Source organism: Lagopus leucura, unplaced genomic scaffold (assembly GCF_019238085.1).
Source record: "Lagopus leucura isolate 7727_CA_CO unplaced genomic scaffold, USGS_WTPT01 Super-Scaffold_73, whole genome shotgun sequence".
Taxonomy (NCBI): domain Eukaryota; kingdom Metazoa; phylum Chordata; class Aves; order Galliformes; family Phasianidae; genus Lagopus; species Lagopus leucura.
Window position 1 is genome coordinate 97506857 of NW_024962252.1, and position 25233 is coordinate 97532089.

General features: G+C 40.7%; 1 protein-coding gene across 1 annotated transcript in view; it reads right to left on the bottom strand.

Annotated features, from left to right (window-relative positions):
* MACROD2 (mono-ADP ribosylhydrolase 2) overlaps positions 1–25233 on the bottom strand; it is an 837047-nt gene that overhangs the window by 51193 nt on the left and 760621 nt on the right. The window contains exons 11-13 of the mRNA XM_042882408.1: positions 19857–19937; positions 7439–7501; positions 3530–3598 (exon numbers count right to left, since the gene is read on the bottom strand). Coding sequence (XP_042738342.1) covers positions 3530–3598; positions 7439–7501; positions 19857–19937 — 213 coding nt within the window. The remainder of the gene's footprint in view (positions 1–3529; positions 3599–7438; positions 7502–19856; positions 19938–25233) is intronic.

Below are 25233 nucleotides of genomic sequence, written 5' to 3' on the forward strand. Positions count from 1 at the left end.
CTTTAATCACTCTGTTCTGACTTCCACTACATAAAGACGAGCATCTTGGCATTGAAATACTCTGTGCATAAAGGACCTACTTCCTCATGCACAGTAATGAAGCACTGTGAAGGTGCTGCTGAGAGGTGTCAGCTCTCCCATCAACAGCTAATAGAAATGCATGTGAGTTTTCAAGGGTAAAATCACAACGTTTCTTTGCTGTATTTCCAGACAGTGGAGATAGAAACTTGGCACAGACGGGGAGAAGATACCTCTACAGCATAACTTCAGACATCTTGATCTTCTTATAATACGACTATTCTGCTTTTTTCCTGAGGACAGAGCACTCAGAAAACTCCATCTGCTCAAAGGCCGCACGCAAACTGGGCCCGCATGAACTTTTTTTCTGGACAGTATCTCTTCTATTATGGATAACAGAAGAGAAATGTGCTCACAGGAATGTGGGACATGTAATTCCACAGTAGATTTTTATTTTTTAATCAGAGTTCCTGAAGGCATTATTCCTGCACTGCTCAGAAGATTTTATCATGTACCATATTTCTATGGTCTCATACTTTCTCCTCTCCTTGAAAGAAAAAAAAAAAAAAAATTAAAAAATATAAAGGAGGCTTAGATTAATAAAATATTAGAACTTCATGACTGGGAATGCGTTCCTGAATTGGAGTACAGGTTGGCGTGAGACCTAACCTACCATTTTGTGCAAAGGACCTTACCAAGAAGTGTGGAGCCATGCCACCGTGACTGGCAGAACCCTGTTAGTGACAGTCTGCCTCTGGTAATATCATTTCAGAGCTATGGTTAAGGTCATCAGAGAAATCATTTTAACCAAGGCAGAGAAACATTATCACTGTAGCGGGCATGTGGAGCCTCAACCTTCAGACTGATAGGAATCAGAATCCATTTTGAACAACAGCACATTTTAAAACCATGCAGAAGTATTTCAGTGTGTTCACTATTTTCTGATGCCAGAAATACATGTGAAAAAAAAAAGTGGAAAAATTACTAATTGACGATGGTTAGAGTTGAAATAGCCATTTCAGGGCACTCACCAGAACTGACATTAGAAAGGCTGAAGAACTGCCACAGCAAGCTTGGAAACCGCCTGTTCTGATTATTTTAAACCATGCATTTTGGAAGAATATAGCCTGTACTCCTTTGCCATAAATCTCTTTTCCCAGTAATTAGGTGAAAGAATTGGAAAACTGTAATTTCCTTCAATGCCTCACATCCAGTTCATTAAGTTGAAGATAAACGGCAGAAAAGAGTGCACTCCAGAACCTGGCAGGTTTTAGCTGCGTTAACTCAGTGGGCAAACAATTTGAAGGCTGAGATTTATTTCAGGAGCAGCAGGTGTTTTCAGAAGCACCAGAATTTTGTAAAATTGCCATTTCCTAAACAAGTAGCAAGTTTTTTGTAACAGCAGTATTCATGTGATAATAATCCATATGCTATCATAATCCAAAAAATCTGAAAATACCCAATGCAAACCACGGCCTGGTAGATGCAGTGGTTTCAATGTTCAAAAACCTTGGTTAGAATCGTAGAATTATTAAGGCTGAAAAAGACCACTAAGATCACCTAGTCGACCATCAACCACCCCCACCACTACCCATGTCCCTCAGTGCCACAATCCACCCTTTTTTGTTCCAACACCTCCAGGGATGGTGACCCCACCACCCTTCCTGGGCAGTCTGTGCCAATGCCTCACTGCTCCTTCAGAGAAAATATTCTCCCTCTACTGAGCTAATTAGCAAATACAACCCAAAACAGGATCTCTTCCCAACTGTTCTTTTTGTCTATTAGTATGAGTTTTCAAACAAGATACACAGAGGAGGATCTGTTTCACTCCTTTTGCCCTATCAGATGCTTTCCGTCCTATCCTTGAGGAGAAAGGCATCAAAGAATGATCCTGTCGATTTTGCAGGGCACTGTTTCTTCTGCCAGTCTCTCAAGAGAAGAGGGGAAAACATGATTCTCTTCGAATATTAAAGGAAAAGCTAAAGGAGTAACACAAAGAAAGCTGCTTTCCTGAGAAGAGGAAACTAAGTACAAAGGGCCAAAAAACAGGAGTAGTTTAACAATGATTAGTTTAGCTATCAGAAGGCATCGACTTTGTAGTAATGAACAAGCACTTAAAGCAATAGCGAAATTTTTGGAGTTCTGGTGAAGCTGCAGACAACATCCTGACCCAAAATCCCACCGCAGGCCTCACACTACAAAACGTCAAAACCCACACAATGGGAGATCGTATAGATACAGTATACATAAAAAGGCCAAGTGTCAGCGAAGAAAGAAAAATGAGTGACAGGTAATCACCAGCTATGCTGGGACTGAACCTATTACTATTCCTGCCTCAAACTAGCCTTGCTATGACCTTAATCTGAAGATATCAATAGCAAAAGCCAGCACTCTGGCAAGGGTTTGAGGGCTTTTTTCCCTGCAGTATCAATCAACCAGTTGAGAGAGCACTTAAATCAACCTGCGCCAGGCTTTGAACTCATAATCAGGTAAGTATGTGGGCTCTCTAGCATGTTCCTTTGGAACAAAATGGCAAGATCTCGCACCCTGTCACGCTTATCTAGAAAAATGAGAAGAGAGTCAAGCAGCGACACTGAATTAAACATTAGATCTTTTAAAATAAATAAGTTAATGGATGTTAATAATTATGTTATCTCAGTGAAACGCATTAAGATTTTCTATTAGTCTTCCTTAGCCCATCTTTCTGATAGGCGGTATTTATTACGGATAGCATAACTCCTGTTTTGAATTACCAGTAGCGAACGTTTTATAAATCACCCAGGCTTTTTCCTGACGCACCCACACAAAAATGCCAAAAACCATGGAGCGGCACAAGCAATTAATAGCATGATATCGTAACAGTATCAAAAACAGCACGTCTGTGCACTGGCTCCTATCTGTAAACCAACAGTTCCATCAGAAAAATCTCAGCTTGAAACATTTAAATTAGATCATCCCTCTTTCTTGTTTCCTAAACTCCCCAACATTTGGCCCCGTGACACTTTTAAATATTTATCACAAACTAAATGATCTGAGTGCCCAGCACAGCCTGCACAACATAAACATTACTTTCTCCTTCTCAATTATGACTTCATCTCCTTCTGTCTCCTCTTGATGTGTTTATAGCTATTGTGTTTTTCTTTTTCCCCATCAGGAGAGCTCTGAATAGGAGAGCTAACACTGTGGAGATAGATCTGTGCATTTAACTTTACACACGTGAATAATCCCAGCGAGTGCAAGCTCCAGGCTTATTTCTGATATGTCACGTATGATACTGTAGCATTACCTCCATAAGAAGGAAAATTGTTGGAATTCATGGCATCTCTCATCAGCACAACAGCTGGTGCCAAGTAGTTTTATTACAAAGACTTTTGTAAATCAAAATCCAAGTATGTACCTATTTCTGTATGGTTTAACTGTGATTTTAGCAATTTCCAGACAAAGGAAAATACGGCTTTGTGAGATGTCCTCTTGGGTTTGGATATTTTGCAATGCAATTTACAGTCTGTACCTTTATCCTCACTAGGCTTTGCTTCTTCTGATGATGATAGGCTGGCTACAGCGGAAGGTTTCGTCTCATCTGTTAGAACCAAGGAAATGAAAGACAAGTTATTCATTAGCTAGCAAACTGATGAACTGCTTTACTGAGGGGAAAAAAACAAGTGTTACACTTCATCGGAAGCATGATACAATGCTTGAGTGTGATTTTTTGGGCTTCCATCCATTCTCATTGTGCTCCCTGACCATTACTGGTTTGACTGTCTTCCCTAAGCCAGGGGTAAACTTCCATTGCAATACTGCCAGATCAAATCTGTACCTCAACATCCCGTAATAGAGAGAGGAACAGCTGCCAAGTTTGTGGGCAGGCTGCTGTTCTCTTTGCTTAGATATTTCTTTTTTTAATTTAATGTATTTATTTGGGGAAAAAAACGCAAGCCATTCTTTAATCATGTCCAATAGCCCCACTGGAATCAAAATCATTAAATGCAAATGCTTTCCTGAAAACAGAATCTTTCTTGAATCAGATCTGAAACTTAGCAAGTCTGTAAAAATCTGTGGTGCATAGCTGTTTAATGGTAGGGCATGTGCTGTTAGAACTGTGATCTTTAATAGATAAAAATTAGTAACTGAATTTAATAGTGTATTTTTTCACTGCTGCTGCTTCTCAGCAATCTTTGCAATTTAAAACCTTTAGAAACCTGTTTTCATTTTTAGCCTTTTACTTCTTTCTTAAGACTTGCCTCTAGTTGTTCTTTTTTTCACCTGGTCTAGTTATTGAGTATTTTTAACTAGCTTGAAGCTAGAGGACTGAACCACCTGCCATTTTGTTTTCCTTGTGTTAATTGTGAGGCACACCGATGAAAGGATAGAGGACAGATTATTAGAAAAACCAACAACACTGTAATAGCCAAACTATTCAAGGCCAATCCTTGTACACTATAATTGGCTTTTTCATCTACTCTGTAATAAGAATATATAAATCTTTAAGTAATGACTATGTAAGAGCACAGTTTATTTTTGCTTCTCATACGCTTTCTTTTACGATATTAAAGTAATGATTTGTGATTTGTCACACTCAGATGAAGGTTATGCCTTTTGGTTTAGAAAATACAAATTAGAACTTTAGTATTTGAATGGCTTGCTCCTCGCAATTATCCTTTATAATGATTAGAAATGGGCATACAACTTCAGGCATACAGCTGTGTATCTTAAAAAATCAGCTCATTTCCTACCAACAAGAAAGGGTTCAGAAGCAGCAACCCTAAAAGTTTCTGATGATGTTTTGTCTCCGCAGTTGAAAGCGGAAAGCAGGAGCAATTCATCAGCTGAACATTACTTACTCAAGATAATTGTCTGCCTCTCTGTTCTTATCACTAGGTGAACCAGTAGGGCTTCATGCTAAGCCAAGTCATTTCTTTCTGTAACGCTGTGTGCCCGTGGCTGAGGAAGTGATTCACGCAGTTTGTGTAGGCACAGTGCTATCTTTAGGTGCATGCCTTAAATGAGTTCAGAAAATGTTCTGGATCTGGGACCTAAATAAGTCTGGATCTTTTCTTTGACACTCTTCATTAGAGTAACAAGACATGACTACCAGTATGAGATAGCACAGGAGTGTACATGATATCTCCCCAATAAACTAGGCCTGACAGCTTGTAACATAGAAAGTCATAATGACAGCTTTGGAAGAAAACACAATGCATTTAGCACACCTACAGTAGCAAAGTAATAATTAAGAGAAGCATGTTCCCCTTTTTTCTTTAGGGAAAAAGGAAATGTATCTCATTCAATCCAGCAGCTTTGGAAATCAAAATACCAAGGAAACTTACATCTCATCAGAGTCAATAGAATAGACAAGTAAAACAGGATGTATTTGGCATCTACAGACAGTAATACAACTGGGTTTCAGTGAATCCCTGCAACTGGAGAAATCCTGAGGTAGTACATGATATAGTTAAAAGCTCAACACTGCTTGAGCAAAAATATCCCCCTGCCTAGGAAAAGGTCAAAAAACAGAGCCTGGATTCAGACAGAACAACTTATGACTACTGCAATGGTAAAAACCCAGGAAAGTCAACATGGTTATCTCCTTCAGCACCAAAACAGAATCACAGAACTGCGGCTGTTGGAAGGGACCTCTGGAGACCATCTTGTCCAACTCCCAACCCACCCTGTGGTTCCCTGTGGTAGGCTGCATCCTGGTGGGTTTTGAGTATCTCCAGAGAAGGAGACTCCACCATCATTCTGGGCAGCCTGTTCCAGTGCTCCATTCAAACAGAACTGCCTGTGTTCCAGTTTGTGCCTGCTGCCTCTTTTCTTATTTTGGGGTACCAACAAGAAGAGCCTCTTGATTCCCGCCTTTTAGATATTTACAAGCATTGATAAGATTCCCTCTCAGTCTTCTCCTCTGCAGACTGAATGGTCTGAACAGCCCCAGGTCTCTCAGCCTTTCCCCAGATGGGAGATGCTCCAGGCCCCAAACCATCTCTGTAGCCTCCACTGTACACTCTCCAGTAGTTTCCCGTATTTCTTGAACTGGGGAGCCCAGAACTGGCCACAGCTGCTCCAGATGTGGCCTCACCAGGGCAGAGCAGAGGGGGAGGATCACCTCCATCACCCTGGTCTTTGTAATGCCCCCCCTCCAAGGCACCACTAGCCTTCTTGGCCACAAGGGCACACTGCTGGCTCATGCAGCATGCTTATCTTGATGAGCACAAACGTTCCTGGTCCAAAGGTGCTATGCTGTACGCCCTTGTCTTCACCACCCACTGCTTGCCAAAGAATAGGCAACAAAGAAGGCACATACAGAGGGACTTCAAGCGCTTGAGGCCACCACCAGCTGTTAAACACACAGCTACAGGAGACTGACCTGTGGAGCACAGGGAGAAACACTGCACTTCCACACACACAGTGCTCACTGCGTGGGACATATAAGGACCCACATCAAATGAATTCCTCGTCTGGAAAGAGCTACAGTACAGTAAGCAAACCAGATAAGTCAAGAATCCAGGATTTCTATTTTTCCTCCTGCCCTTACCAGCTGGCCTTCTTCAGCTCAGTTTTCCACTTGATAACAATCTCCAAGTCAGCTTAAAAAAATAGCTCTGAATAAAACTGCTTCATGCTCTGTGAATTAAGGTAACATCCTGCACTACTATGAGGGGAAAAAAAGAAAAAAAGAAAAAAAAAAAAAGAATTGTGTTACATGTAATGCTGAAAAAAGAAATCCTAAAAAAGAAGGGGATTTACAGGCATTTTGCTTGTCACTTCAGCTCTTCTGATAAAGTGCTTAATTTTAAGTCTTTTGCAACGAACAGAGTTGGGTGAGATTAAAAACATAAACAGAAAAAAAGAAGAAAATCTATTGTGACCATGGAGTGACATTGTATTTTACAATATTGAACTTACTAACTTGTAATATATAATTTATAAGCATGCCATCTGCAAAATCCTCTGTTCGTGAACTCTGACATTCATTCACAGTATATGTAATGCCTTTCTGTATGGATTTAGACTCTTCATAACCCCTGAGACTTGTGCAGACAATTTATTAAAACCTGAAAATAGCCTGAAAAACCTAAGAAGCCCAACATTCAGTAAGGAAAGACCTTCCCCAAATTTCCTTTCCCCCCATTTCAATTCCGTGCTACTTTGGCACAAGCAGAGAGGGAAGATTACTTCTCTCTAGTTACAGGATTAGCTAAAGGTAGTCCACCTCAAAGGGGGAATCTGGAGCTGGGAGGTTAAGGAGAGAAGCCTGCATTCCTGCATTGCAATACTTTCATTCATAATGAATGGAGCTGCACAAGCCCTGAGCTAATCTGGTGAAAACGTACAAACATTTTCCTTCAGCAGCACTGAGTAGGGCTGTTGTTCACCAAGGTGGACAAAACAAAAGCCCTTCAAGGACCTGGGCACTCACCTGCTTCCTGGCTTGGGCCCACGGTTTCTTCAACACTTTGCTTCTCCTCTGCGCTGTTACCACCTACTGGGGAGACCACACAATTCTTTAGGATGAATCTTGCTATTGGTAGCAGCAGCAGCAGCACTATTCATGGTCACCAACGCAGCACAAACTGCTTGTTTGTAACAAGGCTCCACAACAGAAGGGGAAAGAGGCAAAGGTAAACTGAACAAATGGCAAACGTAACCAGCAAAATTTTAAGCTGCCATATTTCCAGCTGGGAAGGGAGGTTAGATTAAAGATTATTACCTTAGTAGGCACATCAGAAATATCTGTATACCAAATAAATAGAGCTTTCCCTAAACACTGCCAGCAGTAGATAAAAATGTTGCTTGATCTGAGTCTATTCATTTTCTAAAGATTTTTTTTTTTTCCCTGGGATTATTTTCCTCCAGTAACATTTCCACAAGAGCCTTGGAGTGGCTGTGTTTCAGATTGCAGAACCCACTTACATAGCTGTGGAAGGTAAGAAGAGGAGAGGCAGAATTGCCTGAATTTTATTTTAAAGCAAAAGGCTCAACGCCACTTAACATAAAGTAGAAAAATGCATCAGAAATGACTGCAATGGAGAGAGCAAAATAAACTACAGTCAGATCGCTAGGATTTAATGTGTTTTCCCCCATCTTACATTCACATTCATTCCCAATTTTCTCCGCTACTTTGCATTCACATTCATCCCACATTCACACCCACTTCCTTCCCTCCAGCTCTCTTACTGAAGGCAGGTATCAAACCCTGTTGTTACCACTGCCAGAAGCGACGCCCTGGGGAAAACTGGTCCATGGACATCACACCAAGCTCCTTTAACCTTCGCCTGGCCCAATTAGAAGTATATCAGGAAATCTGTATTTCCAGCAATGGAGAACACTCTTCTAGTTTCCTAACAACGTTAGAGGCTGCCATGAGACAGGCTGGCTCAGATGCAATGGCTGTGCTCCCTCTCTTTCAGCATGGCAGCTGAGCTCCAGCCTTAATGAGGCGTTTGGAAAAGTGACTGCTGAGCATATACATTGGGAGAAAGGAAATTCATTCCCAAGCCTGTAAATGGCTCGATAATGATAAGTGTATTTTTTTGCTGTGGCTCCTGGGTTTTTCTGATTGCAGCTTCTCTAAAGCAGCGCAGTTGAAGCTCTTTGCACTGCCTCCTTGCTTTTACTTAGCACAGAGTCTGCTGAAGAGAACAGCGGTAGCCCAAATGCAATTAGGTGGATGGGAGAGAAACTGAGTAAGCGCATGTGTTTCAGCAGCAAACACACATCTCTTGGCATCACGCTACTCTCAGCTCATACTTAGAGGTCGGGGTATGACGCTCGCCTTCTCCAGCAGGCAATACATGCAGCATCCAGCAGATGGGACTCGTGGAGAAGCATTCCCCATCGGCTCGCGTGAAGCGGCTCTCGGAGGTGGGGATGGAGCAAGGAGATGGAGCAGCACCCAGCACTGGGGCTCCTGCCTGCCTGCCGCTCTCCGCACCGACTGTAACCACCTGCAATGGCTGGCTGGCTACGGCGATTTCTTAGGACATTAGTGAGCTCTAACCTGTAAAAAATTGCATTTCATGGATGACCAAAATGGCTTGACAAAACCAGCTGGGGTTTTTCTCTCCCTCCCTTTAAATCACCCTGTCCACACGCAATGCAGGGACCTCAAGCAGACCAGAAAGTTTGCTGTGCCAGAAGACAAACTCTTCTCTCCCCCTTCTCCTTTTACAACACGGGTTTGGGACTTTGCAGGCTTTACAACATGCAATTAATATAGAAGAAAAAAAATCCTTTGTGTCACCAAGCTGTGTTTCTGAGGGATAAAGTTGTCTAGCTCGGGAGCTGCGCAAAGGTATGTTCAGTTCAACACAACACTGTAACACAACAGTGCAGTGACACTTGAAAAATCTATACCATTAAGTCGGATCCAAAGAGAATATTGCATCACTGTTAAACCAGCGGCGCCAGAACATAAAGGATTTCACTTTGGCCAAGTCCAACATGTTTTGCTCTGCACAAAAGAACTTCATATTCAGGAAAAGCACATCAGGCAAAAATAGTAGCTACGGATATATCACTGGAAGTCATTTCAGCAATTGCCTTACTGCATTTAGAATGAAAAACTACATTTCTGTGTGACACTTGTTGCTACATCCATTACAGTGACATAACCACGAGTTACTTGGCTAAAATCAGGTATTTGGGGGATTCATTCATAGTTATTTCCAAAGGGCTACACCTTATTTTAAAGTTGCTTTCTCAAAGGGAACTTGTACCTCCAAAGAAGGTTTAAAAGAGCTGCTTCATCAGATTAACAGACAATGCATATATTCATTAGAACATGTTGTCAATCCTGAGGCTATTATTTCACCGGAGATTCACTGTTTAAAACTAGAATAATGGAAAGATAATTACAGCACTGTGTATTAGATTCTTAACATGTTTTCCATCTAACATTTCATTTTGTTCCTTTTGAGTAGAAAAAAAAAACCAACCCACCAAACGTGAAAGACTTTAAGCAGAAGTTTCACCTCTTGTACTCTGACCCAGCATAGCAGACTGACTGGACTGTGACAAGGGAATTAATTTTGATCAGCATAGTGAAAGTACGTGTTGAGCCTGCAAAGCGACTCTCCTACAATTAGAGGAAAGGAAACACCACAGTTAAGAGTGGGTGAGTGATTCTGAAGTGAGTGACTTGCAGAGGGAAAGGGTAAGCTCTGCTCGGCCTAGGGAACCTCTTCATCTCTGTGGAAAGTGGAGTAAGAACACACAGTAAGAAAGCAAACTATTGGGTGGAAAAGTGGCTAATCCCAAAGCATCTGACAAACAGTTTTTTTCCATTTTTTCATAAACTTTCCTAGTAAGTCTCTTACTGAGTGTCTTCTACTGATGAAGAACCTTTACGTAAGCGTTGCTTTCCACTGGAACTGGGTGCACAGCAAATGGGAAGGTCTTAAGTAGCACATGCTCAAACCAAAGAGCCGAAAACATATTTTAGAAGAGAAGCAAGCCAGTTTTCCACTGTAGTTTTATTCACCCCTGCTCTCCTTTTCACCAGGCAGAAAAGTCAGACCCAGTGCATTTCCCTCAAGTCTTCCCCATGACATTAATACTAAAGACATCTTTTCCACTGGTTGGCCTCCATAGTGTCTGTCATCCTTCTCTTTCCACTACTGCAGCAACTGGCGATTGCATTTCCTTTAGGTGAAAACTGTCCCCACAATATCTGCTTTTCCATTGTACCAGCAATTGAACAGCAATCTGCCACTCACTCCAAAGGAGATGGAAAAAGTGGTCAATGACATTTTGTGTCATTTTAGGCCAGCAAATGTAAATGATTTTGAGCCACATCAAATGACAAATGGGAACATCTGTTTCTTTTCCCCTGCATGGCTGTCAGTTGAAAAAACAGGAGTTTTCAGAATTACAGAAGCACATCAGACGCTAAAATACCTACTCCTGGCCATATATTATCCTCTGCCAAGCTGACTACTGTATGGTAGGAGCTTGCTCTCTCCTCTTAGCCTTTTTCTTTGGGATCGACAAGGAAATTTCCCCCAAATAGCAGATATCCTTATCTATATCTGGTCACAGGCCAGGCAGTGACCAATCAGCACATTCAGCAAGCAGTCAAAGCAAACAGCATTTTGAACTAAGCTAGAAAACTGGATGCTCTGTGTCTGCCTGCTTTATGTTAAGGAGAGGTACTTAGCATGCACAGTGATGTATCAGCTGCAGAAACTGCCCCAAAACGAAGCAGATGATATGATAAATAATAAGCCGGCAGTCATACGGGAGAAGGCTGAGACAAGAGCCCTGTGAATGTCCAGGGGACAAGCTCTCAGCAGCACAAACAGAACAGCTTTTAGTATTCTTCCCATTTACTCTGCCAGAGCCTGGAGGCACGGGGCTTTTTACATCCCTCGCTGTTCTTGCAACAAACACGGCAAGTCAAAAATATTAATAGTCTGCCGGCCTCTTGGCCGTTCCCATTTCAGAGATGAATGAGTGCCAGATTCTCACACACCTACTCCTCCTCAGCAGTCCCTTCATAAGTAGTCACAGACATATTTAGAGCTAAGGTTAATGTCAACATCTCAAAAATTGGTGCAAAAAAGACGCTTTTCAGAAGAAAACAGAAATGCAGATAACGTATTTTTAGTCAAAGGAGGAAATTCTGCCCAGCCAGTCTACTTCTACTCCTCCAACACACGAGTTATTAATGGTAAAGTTTTTTTCACTAGGAAAAAAGCACTTGTACATGCCATTGTGTGCCTACAGTCAGAGAGAGGCTCTGTCAGAATCCTCCTATCTGGAGTGGAAATAGTTGATACAGAGGGCCAACATCTGAGAGTCGTAACTTGCCTGTCCTTCCCAAATATCTGTGTATGCAAACACAATCCTGAGCTCCAGCTCTCACCCTGTTACGTCCTCACATGGCTTTTGCTTTGCCGCCACACAAATCTCCCATGGTCTGGCCTGAAAATTTCTCTCAAAGCTGGGCCACGCTTCTGTGACAAATGCAAACCGAGATCTGGCAGATAAAAGATGTCACAGTTCTGAATTGTCTTTTTTACAGCATGAAAACATTGCCGCGGTAATTGCACTAATGATGTGAAGGTTCTTCCGCAATAACAGGGACACTAATTAATGAGAAAATTAAAAATATGGGCCTTGATCTTACAGCTGTTGCATTCTACCCACGAGCAGATCTGCTGACTTCAACAAACTCCTATGATGTGAGAAGAGAACACATATGGATCTGGATACACACTCAAGATCCTATAGCCGGCAACCACTGTCAGACTGCTCCAGTGGCAAAATGATATCAGACATAAAACAAGAAGAGCCATCATGGTAGAACTCCAAAAGCATGAAAACAAATCATTAGGGTGGTGGCCTGAGGTTATTGAACATTTTTGGTTTGCATTTTAGTTTCTTCTAATTAAATCACAATTTTTAAGTCAGCTTTAAAGCGGACTTGCATGGAATTTCTTTAGGGTGAATTTAAAGAAGGGTTAGTAAAGGATTATCATTGGCAGCAATTGTTTAATGGGGTTATGAGACCTGTTCCCCCCTTGTTGTTTGAACAATTACCTCACTGCAGACGCAGCCCTCCATCAGCACACCGAGCCTCACCAAGTTGTCAGTGTAATGAATAACAGGTTCTTATTTTCATACAGCATTTTTGTCAAGTATTGTCGGGGAGTGTGGGAAAAGAATGAGAACTGCAACTCGTGGGGATTATCTCAGAGGTTTAAAATAACACTATTGCATTTCATTATTTAGCGTCCTGAGAAATATGGGAGCCTAAGCTAAAGCCCACTGCAGTTGCTTCCCTCAACTTACTCCTCTGTGGATCACAAAGCAGGTAACTCAGCACCATAGTTCATAACTCCCAGCACAAGGAAGAACCAGGGACAACGTATGGGCCAACAGTTTCCAGTGCCGAGTGAAGTGCTTCGCTTGTGCTCAGATGTATGCCAATCCACAATATTGCTAGGAACATCAACCAAGGCTGTTTGTTTGTTTGGTTTTTTTTTTTTGCTGGATGTAATTTTTTTTGTGTGATGCACACCATAGCTCAGATTTTGCAGCACAGATACCAGGCAATATATTATCTAAAATTTCATTGTGCAAGATGCTGATCATCACTATTTTTGACAATCTGCAAGCGTCCCTACAAAGCAAATAAAAGCAGGTATTTCCTGGGAGCCTGAGCTCTCCAGAGGAACCAGAATACGGACAGCCTACAAAGTCCATACAAAGCACGAAGATGCAATTTGCATTGTGATGCAAAAATTACACACACGGCGATGTGCAAGCATTCATATACGGCCATCCTAGTGTACGAAGTTAAACAAACTGCCCGTGTGATTTGATGCACACTGAGGAGCGAGCTGAGGCAGTGCTCAGAGCCGAGCAGAGGAGGCTGACTCCCAGCCCTCCCCAGCTAAGGCAAAAATATGTGAGGGTGTGCAGTATGACCATAACATCCACCCTATGTCAATTTGCTGTTAGTGCTCATTTTCTTGGTGTACCCTAGAGAACGGGTAACCGCAGACCGTGAAGGACTGTGGCACAGCTGCTTCTTCACAGGAAAGATATAAAATAAAAGCTATTTCAATGTTGTGCATACCATTCCTGAGATTGTGTGATGGAGGAATGTAACAGCAAAGAACTGGACAGGGAAGCCATGCAGGAAACCACGCTAAGGGCTAAAGAGGGGCATAAAACTAAGAGGGCATAAAACATGAACCAAAACAAGCATGGCACTATTTTGCATTAGCATTTCAAAATGAAGGGTCTGACTGTGCCTTCTGTGCTGGGCCCGAACAATCGCACTGCTTTACTGTTATTCACTTGGTGGCTAGAAATGAGAAAGGAATTGCAACTGTTTATCTGCTACAGTTTACATACACATGCAGTCGGCTGCTAAAAGAAACCCCGACAAATGAATGGCTGAAGCAACAGGATGGTGTGTCACCTGCAGAGACCAAAATGAGCTGCATTTTCAAAGCTGTCATGTGCGACTGCTGCATGACAATCTAATGCAACGGCAGTAGCCTCTCCAGCAATGAAAAGAATCTTCTAAGAAGGGTTTGCTCAGAGAGCAAATAACAAATAAATACACAGATAACGTCCTGTTTTTCCCCTGGCTAAGTGAAAAGTGATCACCTGATACACTGAGAGCTGTAATCAGTCAAGACAGATGGCAGACTTCAAAACTGGAGTGAAAAAAGAAGCTATCAGCCAAAGTGGATAAGGGTTAATAGCATCACTTTAAATATAACCAGTCTGTATGAAGGTGAAACATTTTACAGACATGTTTGATACACATGCTTCACAGGGAATTTTGTCTGAAGTACTTTATCTTAATGTGAAATTTTATTTAAGGGTTTAGTTTGGTGGTAAAAGGAATGCAGTAACTTCTAAGCTATCTAAATAAGAAGGAGCACTTTAATGCTGAACAAGAGAGTGTGTTTTTGAAGCATAATTATGTGTCTAGATGTTCATATTCAGTATGAGTGGAGCAGAAATTTATTGAAGAATATTACTGCCCTGTGGGATGCAAGGAAGAAACGTAGCTATAGTTTCTCAAATGATAGAAGAATTGTTTGCTATAAATCAAGGACAACTTTAAAACTTAATCAGAAGTCAAATCTGGTTAATATTAATCCATACCTTAAAGGGACAGACAATCAGGTCTGCATAGTGTTACAAGGACCATAAGAAAGATGCTTTGAACATTGCCGTGTAGCTGTAACACACTGCAGATGTACGCACGCCGTACCCCTCAGGGAAGGAGCAAAAGTCATAGCACTGCTGACTTCAGTATCTTTTCAGATTGGGTATTAAATATTTTGTCTCCCAAAGAGCGGTGAGGCAGTGGCACAGCTGCCCAGGGGGTCCCTGGAGGTGTTCCAGAGCTGTGGCGATGCGCCACTGAAGGACATGGTTGGTAGGTATGGTGGGGTTGGGTTGGACATCATCTTGGACAAGATGATCTTAGTGTTTTTTTCCAACCTTAATGATTCTATGACTTTCGCCATTGAATATATTATATCCTACTCTCTATGAAACCAGGCAATGAGCAGCGAAGCTGCAAAAATTGTGCTGTAAAGAAGAAGGAAGGAGAAGTCTTACATTAATGTTGCAACTAAAGGACTAAGCTGTAAAATCAGTTTTACTTGCTAAGCCCAAAACTATGCATTTTTTGTCAACTGACAAACCTTTCTTGGAAAAGGGATAAGGAACAAGGGTGTCCCCCTCAGATTGAGCATCCTTCCTAACAGCCATGACCTGCTGAAGCACAGCACTGCTGAGGTAAGATGCACCTCTACTTGTCCTCGTTTCTACTGCATACTCAAATCAGATGGGTGACTTCTCCTGTAGACACAGCACAATTCAGATTCAGAGCAATACAAGATCTTGCTAACGAGCCCTGCATCCCAATGCTGATGAACAGCATTTCAGAAACCTGATGCTGCCCTTGAAAGCTAAGAGGTCAGTAGTGCAATGACCCTATCAGGCAAAGGAACAAACTCTACCAACTGTCACCAAGGTGATTTGTGCTCCTTTTGACCTTCCTGGCTTGGCTTATCCATCAAACCATTCTCCTTCCCACCAGGTGAACAGAAAGCAGACAAAGTTCATCCCAGATGAGCAATTCCAACATGCTAGCTCCTCACACATACACTGGGTCTCAGATAAGGGGATCATTAGAGACCAACAGCCCATCAATATATCAGGAAGAACCTAGCACTTCATTGTGGGAGAAGCTCAGGAGAAAAGCTGAAGTGAGATAACTTGCAGAGCTCCAGCTCTGTCTTCACATCCCTCAAAGGAGAACAAGCAGGATCCTGACCTTGGAAAGGCATAGCAATGGCTTTTGCTGCATGGATTGATTCTCTTCTTCCTGGAAGAAGAGAAAGATCAGGCATTTATGCTGCTATTGCTGGCTGTGTTAGTCATCTTTGATACAGTATTGATCACCTGCAGACCATGGAGGGAATAGATGGGGCAGCTCTTGGACAGGCTCCATTTTATATCTCACTGAGAAATTCAGAAACAAAAGGGCAAATAGTTTTGCTTCTCCCAGTATCAAGAAAACCCACAGCATGCATCTCACTATTCAGCCCACATAGGAGGCCATTAGGGGAGAAAAAGAGAAGTAACATTTTGAGATTCATTAGCCTTCTTTAAAGACAGTCTGATGTTACTTGGTAGGGATCAGAAGGATGAAAATACAACCCTTGGCACTACTGCCATCTCATGATAGCAAGGCTGTGACAAGTATTGCCATTTTGTCTATGCCATTATTTAATGATGGTGTTATGAAGTTACTGAAGACACACCGAATTTGCTTTAGTATGAAAAATAATTTCCTCACCTTGGAGTTCACCAAGTGCACCTGACCATGGAAAAGGCAATATTGCCACTGGCTTCTTTCTCCCAGACAGCAGGACCCAGGGAAATACATGAAGAAAAAACTAAATAACTCTACATGTTTGCACACGTAAAACCTGGCAGTAAAGAACAATCCCCCGTGCATCCAGACCATTCTTTTCTCCAGACAATAACCTGCACTAGAATGAAAAACTACTGAATACAACAAGTGACAGGAGAATCTGCTATGCAGTTCACACTTGCTTTTTGCTATCAACAGACTGAAGGCAGAGAACAATATATCTAATAGCATAATAACAGACACCACTAATACTTCAGAGGTTCTGTACAAAATTGCTTTCATTAGCATGTCAAGTGTTTATTTTAGCTTACTGCAAAACAAGCTCCTTACATACAGCCACTTGTTCAACTTCCCTTGATTTTGGAGAGGACAGAAATGAAGGAGCCTACTTTCTGTGATCTTCTGCAGAGATTTTAAGATGCACTGAAAAGGTTTTGCTCCGTTACCTCTAGCCAATGAACCAGCTTGGCTTGCTGTACAAAGATACAACTGAGGGAATATTTGTGAACTCGATGGAATAGTTTCTACAGGATGCCATGAGGACACGTGTGACAGTAGGCTGCAAAAGCAGCGAGCTGTATTCCCACCTGTGGTGTAAAGGGATGCTGGCGGCTACGAGGAGGAAAAAACATTAAGTTCTTCCTGGGCCTCAGTGTATATTTGTTAAATATTTTATATGTAGTAATGGAATGAAGGAGAAAATAATATCTTGTGTTAAATGTAAGTCACTTTGGACTGGCTTTTATTCCTAATACCTTCTCTTTTTTTTTTCTTTTTAATTTCTGGTACATAAAGTATGCAAACCACCTGAAGGTTCAAACACCCTGAACACAAAGCACTTCAGTTTCACCACGAGGAAACTTCAACAAAGCTGGCCGCCAGAGATCAGCTTTACTGAGTTTTGAGGCCACTTATACATATTAGCTACCCCAAAAACCTTTTTTTTTTTTTATCCCTCAAAATACAATAAAATAATAAAGGCAGTCTCTTGGAAGGGAAGCCAAAGCCCTACCTATCTAAACAAAAACATTCAGACTCACGGTCATGCAGTTCTGGTTCGTGTCACACATACACAGCTTTCTTGATCTTCAAAGCTCCACAATAGCAATTCCTTTAATTGGCCAAAACCAACAGCTAATATTTAGAATGACAGAAACTAAATTCTCTTCTCAGAAAAATGCGTGCAAATCCTATTTACCTAAATAGAAATAATTCACAGGTGTGCTACATTAGACTCTGGCCACTCTGCAGCCCTATAGGAACTCAGTGTCTGGAGCTATTCTTCAAAACACAGGCACAGGTAATTCTACTGTGATCTGATCTGCGTTTCTCCCCCTTCAACAAACACTTTAATTACTTTCTTTTATTCTCAGCACAACATCAAAATCAAGGCTTTCACTTCTAAACACTACAGGCCTGATTTCTGCCCAAGGAGAAGACGAGTCTGTCACCAGCCAGATTACATTCCGCAGCAGTGATTATGTGTTACAGGCCTCGACTCTGCATCAGCAAAAATCTACTGTACGGCATCAAATTCAAGGAGTTCAGACATTTTACAGCTCGAGGGTAATGCAATCATTCTATTGCCATGCTATTTACTTCATCCTTCCAATGCGTCTGTTTGTACTCTACAAAGTGAACTGTAGGTCACCAGGAAAACACTGACAGGAATAGCAAGCGAGGAGACGGAATTCAGTAAACCAAGGAAGCAGTGGAACAACATCAGCTCGATTTCCAATTGAAAGAAAAGCTTACAACATTTTTTTTTTTTTTGCCTCTTATTATCACTTTTTAAGACACAATGAAGGCTTTTAGTCACGCTCCAGTGTATGTATTATGGAATACTTAGCAATATGGAAAACGACACCATGATCCCACACCCCATTTAGCCTGCATACAAGTCGACATGTGGTTTGTCATCATAGAATTCTCTAATCCAAATATACACTGGTATTTTAACTTCAGTTGGCTTTAGTGCAACAAGAAAGAAAAGACGACCAGTCAGGATGAGATTTCTTGGGTCCCCCCACACCTTCCAGGCGATGACAGCTATTGCTTTAAGTACTTGCCATTAACAACCAGTCACAATGTTAGTGACAGGATGTTACTAGCAGTTACTTAAAGTGATAGATGTTAACGTTTTTCTGCTCTTTATGACTCACACTACGCCCTAGTCAGAATATTTTAGGAGCTGAAAGCACAGAGCGAGGTCAGAATGATGAAGGACATGGAGCCACCGGTTGAGGTGCAGAATGAGATGTGTCACTTAGGGAACATTAGGTCAAAGAGAATCCATGATAAGGAACTGTCATGGACTAAAGATTAAGGTTCATCCTTTTAACTATTTCACCTAAGGGGAATTCTCTAGCATTTGAGCATTTTGTTCTTCCACAAATTGAAGAGCAAAGTCAAAGTCTACATTGAAAATTACATCTTTGATGTTAACATCTTTTAGCAGCTCTACCAATGAGATACACATTAGGAAAAGATACTTTGATCCAATTTTAGATTGACGTGGACTATGCTCAGAAAAACTCAAATGCAGGAAAGCACTTTTCAGAACAACACAGGCATAATGGTAAGCATCTGTGACTTCTGACCATGGAAACATGTAGCACAGCGCATAAGATCTGAAACCACAAACACCAACACAAGTGGAACAGAAAGGGACATAGTAAAATTCTCTTGTAGAGGAGGAAAGCAAGAATTTTATTGATCTATGTATTGCTGTGGGTAGTTGATTTAGTTGAGCAGCTTAAGCAATGAGCGTGACGCAAACACTGTGCAACCTTACATTTTATATTATTAATTATGTAAAATCAGAACAGGTTAGACATAAAACAGCAACATTTCTCCATTTTATATCAGCAATAATCAGTAAAATTTGCATTTGTAAATCTAAATCTACCTTGAGATGAAAAACACCTCAGAAGAATTACAGTCTCATGACTGAGACCAGAACTTTCCAAGTGTGTGCAAATAACATTTTTAAGTAACAGTATTCCATTTCAATAAAAATATTCCAAACAAGAAGGAGTCAACTCTTTGAAAGGGTAGATAACAGCAGGACAAGGGGAAATGGTTTTAAGTTGAGAGAGGGACTGTTTAGGTTGGATATCAGGGGAAGCTCTTTATAGAGAGAGTGGTGAGGTGCTGGAACAGCTGCCCAGAGAGGCTGTGGATGCCCCGTCCCTGGAGGTGTTCAAGGCCAGGTTGGATGGGGCCCTGGGCAGCCTGGTCTGGTATTAAATGGGGAGGTTGGTGGCCCTGCGTGTGGCAGGGGGGTTGGAGATTCATGATCCTTGAGGTCCCTTCCAGCCCTGGCCATTCTCTGATTCTGTGACTTTTTTTTCTTCCTCAAGAACTTTCCCCCAAGATGTAAAATTTAGTAATAGCTCTGAAAAGCAGTCAGACCACCTACCTTCAACATCATCTTGCACATCTTCAGCCTGCTCTACCTTGCACTTTGTGGGAGACAGAGGCTGGCTTTTTTGTTCCAGTCCTTCTTTAAAACATAAAAAGAAAATAGTGAATATATTATATTTTGAAACAGTGTTATCATATCAAACTTTACCATACATGATATCACAACCGAGAGTACATTTTATCTCAGTGCTCCATTCAGCGCCCGATATCTATCTTTCTCTTATGAAAATTAATTACTGCAACACACGCTAGAAAAGGATCATAAAAAGTATCTTTCAGCTTGCAATGGACTTTGCCTAACTTTGCCACAACAGCAGGGAAGAAAGATCATGTTAAAACATCCTACTTCTTAACAAGCTCTTAATATCTTCAGGAAAAGAAAAGTTTGTAATTTTTAATTTGCAATTTTTAATGTAATATATGTTAAACCGTATTATAGAATTGTGAAATGATTCCCTCTCAGCTCAATTCTCCATTCAATGTAATAACACAGTAACAAATGAATATTGACTGAAATGGGTAATGAAACGAGAGGCTGAGAATCAAGTTTGATAGTGAAGTTAAGGAAATGAAAGTTTTATGAGATAGAAATGTTCTGTTTGGAGGAAAAAAAAAAAAAAAGCCTTCCAACCCATTAGCCAGAAAGCAACAGGAAGATGAAGGAAAAGGAAATCCTTCCGAGTAAAAGAGAAACTGATGCAGTGAAGTTTAAGTGAGTGAAGTTCACAGCACCTAATATTAGATGGTTACTTTTTAAAAATTAAGAGGTTTTATACAACTTGAACAGAGCTTTTAACATAAGCATCAAGTTACTGTTAGCTTCCTAAGACAGACCTGTAGGTAGCACGGAAAGCCCATTAGCACAGAAGGAAAGCCACGCTGGAAATTAATCATAAAAGGTATTTGTAAATTAAGACATTTGAAAGAAGGCTCACTAATTAGAATATTCTTCAAATGGTTGCTTAACCAAATTCTGGGTTGAAAGCTGAGAACAGCAGATGCTTAAAACTCAATTAATTGCATGCATTGAACGTATTTAGCAGTGATGGAAAAATGCCTTTTTGTCATTTGACTTTCCACCAGACCACCCAATTCCTTATGGCCAGCTGAGGGTTTGAGAGAGGAAGAAACCTAAAGAAAACAGATTTTACGTGCATGCTGAAAAGACACCTTGAATACTTATAACCAGATAACTTAGGAAAGCACATGGCCTTTCTAGATTTAGGCCTATTGCCATGCTGAAACAAAGAATCACCTCAACTCCATTAGTTAATTAGCAACTGGAAAAAAAAACCAACAAAACAACAGAAGAAGGAAGAAATGTACATGTGTATTATAAACTGCCTAAAGTTCTGAACAATCTGATCTCTTCTGCTGTTGTACACAATCATCTACTGTTTATGTTGCTGGATACGTAAAAAGCTCTCAGCAACAAGATGCACAGCTCCTCATAAAGACTCAGCTCTGCTGATAGCTATAGATCCTACACTTCGATATCCCACACGTATCTCTATACATATAGAGAATCCAACTGCTAAAATTTTCCAAACACGGGTATGAAAATAAAGAAGGATGTGAAAATGGAACTTGCAGTGTGAAAGGGAATACTATTTCTTTGGAGAGAGAAACCATTGGCTCCACACAGAACCCAGAAAGCTACTGAGAAGCATCTCCGCCTGCCCTCCCGGGAGCCTTGGTTCTCTGCTGCACTGAAGTCCTGAAAGAGCAGCTATGAACTAAGAAGATGGCAAGAATTTACAATAAGCTACAGCTCAAAAAGTTAACAAAACTCTAAAATGAAGATCTGCACGTGAGCAGTTGAATTTAGTTTCACTTGTTTAATTCTAAGGAGCGAATATTACATTTTAGGTCCAAAAGCCCAAACTGAATATTGTCCTTAAAAATAGCTTCTAGCACAGAATTTCTGTATACACAACTCCATATTGTTCAGAGCACGAAGGGCCTTTACAGATCAGTAAATAAATGGTGTAGTATACACTTTGATGTTTAGCTTGCCATCAGGAAGAAGAACTTTCCTGACAGCACTTCACAGAGGACCATGTTCATGTCATCACATTTGTTCATCTGAATTTGAGATTCAATTACAATATTTAGATGAAATCAAAGTGCTAAGATCTATTTATTTCTAGGCTCGTGAGAACATAGAAGCAACCATAAGTAATGCTGTGGGGAAAAGGCAAAAAACATGAAATACACACTTTGTCAACCTTTTACAGAGGTTATTCAAAAGCAATAATGATGTTCCGCAAGAAGCTCAATGCAAAAGTGAGATCCTGAAAAATAACCAGGCTTTTAAAGATTTATTCCTGCCAACACTTTCCCATTCTCTTTAAAAATAACCTGAAAATTTGTAATTGACCATATTGACAGATGGCCTCTTTGGTTCTAATGCCACTCTGCACTACCTGCTATTTTCCCTTTTTGGGTTAACAATGATTCACATCGGGGGACCAAATCAATAGGAGCGTTTCAGTCAACACTCACCCCTCCAATGACAATTTTTATCATCTAGTAAACCTTCCTCCAAGCCCAAAAGTCAAATGTCAATCAAACTTAAGTGCAAGTGTCCAGCCAGGTCTTTGGTGAGTATCTCAATACATTAAATAGAATAACCAACAGCTTAATTGTCAGCAGAAAGACAGAAAGGGAGGAGACTGTTACCCTGTCAAAATAAATGGTCTTTCTTCACTCTATACAGAATCTTTTCACGTTCATTAAAGGACATAGAGGCTTTTTTTTTTAATTTATTTATTTAGCAATTTTCCCTCATTTTAGAGACAGAAAGGGATTCCTTCAAGATTCAAAATAATGACTTCTGTTGCGGTCAAAATACAACTCTTAACCCTTTGTGCTTTACAGCAGTATGTCTTTCAGAGCAAATAGCCAAATAGTACAGAATCCTGCTTGCCAATCTCTGTTTAAAAACAGAACACCTACATAGGTGTCTGAACCAATCATCTTCAAAGCTTTTCTAATCATGATCAGGTTTCTGAGCTCTAACACTGGGAGACATCATTCCTACTTGAAGGCTAATTCAGAGGGTTAACAAACCACTTAAACCTGACAGTTTCTCTCAAAGTAAGCTATTTCAAAAATCCCTCACAGTTACAAAGCCTTGCTGTCTACAAGTGTTTCCTATTTTCCTCCAAGTCTCCCTCCAAAGTAAAAAGTATCCAAGCCTGTGTGCGTACACAGCGGAATGCACAAGGAAATAGAGAGTCTATATGGCATTGTTTATAGTTGGCCTTCTCTTGTTAGTGTCAATGAGATCCTTTGGTCTGACATCCTATAGCAAACTGTCACTTCTGGAGTAACTATCTGGTGGGCTAAGTAGGCCACTTGGGGCAGAAATGGCATAACAAGGAGGGCAACACACATGAGCAACTATAAGATGATATATAGGACAGGTGGGTGGCAACATTTACTCGGATGAGGTCAAAAGGCCTTGGTACAACATGGAAGGGGGAAGCCAAAGAGGAGAAAACAGCATCACAACTGAAACACTTTAGCATGGGATTTTTTGTGCCTTGTTTGTTTTGTTTTGGTTTTATGGAAAAAGAATTAACTTATGTCAGTGCATAATAATGCAGCATTACTGTGTATCTGGACTATGCTTCTCATAATAGCACATGGTTCTGTAATTTCCAGATGCAATCACTGCAATTGCGCACATAATTATGGCAGTATTAGGGCTTATTTTGCACGCTTCTACGAGTAGGTATGTGAAGTTAAGGATATAAAAGCCAAGTCCTTCTGAAGTTAAAGTTTAGAATAATCTTCCCTTAATGGAGCTTAAAGCATTAAGCATCATGACTGCAGCATTAAAACAGTGAAGTTAAAAGAAGACAGGGCTGTTAGGTCATACGGTCCTTCTTTTTGCTTACGTAGGGTATTACTCATAAAGCCGAGATCTAGAAGTGCATTAGTCTGTACCTGGCATTGCTGAATCTGTTCTTTTGGCTCAAGCTATTCTAACAGCAAGCTGCATGAAATATATTAGTAGCCATACTCACTGAATTAAGTGGTGCAGTTAAGCTAGCAGCTGCAACAAGAAACAGCACCCAGAGTAACAAACACATGGGTTATACCCTTGCAAATTAAATGCCATTAGAAAAGCAGTCTTAAGTGTGTATATTTACTAACACTGGGTTATTATTACTTTTAAATATTTTTCTTATTCTAGGATATCCAAAATATGCAGTGATGTTATGTGATTGACTCATTAAAATGATCATTCATGTCTGTTTGATTTTACAGTATTAACGTAGATATTAATAGAGATTACCTGGCAGACATGCAATTAATATTATTTTAATACTTTATTCCTACGGTTTCTCTTCTAAAAAAGGCCTTTCTACTAACAACACCATATTTGTACTTCAGGGTGGTAGAAACAGAAGAAAAAGATTACTTTCATAATGCGTACATCACTTAACAAGGTACACACAAAATAAGGTCATGTGTTACTTCTTACTCCCAGATAGTTCTTTAGCTGTACCTGAGCTCTAATCCAGCATCTAATGAACATATTCCCACCAACGTCAGCCGACACCAAACCAAAATCAGGTTTTTTCCTCTATCTCTTGCCACCAGGTTTTATTAGGACTGGTTCTGTAAAGTCTGCAGTATTCTACTACATTCTTCACACTGAAATTGGTGCAGATATGAATCTACGTCTCATTTGAGTCCCTCTGCTTCTCCCTATTTTCTTTTGGCTAGATACTGGCCCTTCAGAAACACCCAACCAACAACGAATTGTAGGCACAGAGATTTAGCTGAAATTTAGAATATTTGAATCTCTGCCAGAGGTCTACACGACATGCAGTTTGCAACATGTGCTCTCCATAACCCAAAAGTTCTTTTACTTTTTTAAAAAGGTAGCTTTTTTTAAGCATGAGAACTGGAGAAATAACCCCAAAGCAGACAGGATACGGACAGCTCAACAAAACAGGATCATCAGCATTAGTGCCAACTGCTGATTCCATCTGCTGGAGTCATGGCCCATGAAGTCAAGTAGAATGAAGAGTGATTATTCAATTAATAACTTGAAGTGGCAACTAGATGTTGATACTCAATTTTTCCCTCAGAACTGTGAAAAGTTGAACTCTTTCAAACTTTAAGCTATCTGAATATAAAAAAATCAAAACTCCCCTCAGTGCAGAAATTTAATATCCATTTATAACTTCTGCAAATGCGTCTATGATCATTCAAAAGTTCATACCCAGTCTTGGCTTCAGCTGGGACAGAGTTGATTTTCTTCATCGTGTCAGGCATGATGCTATGTTTTGGCTTTAGGAGAAAACACACCTATGTAAGTTGTTGCCTAGCAGTGCTATACAGAGCCAAAGACA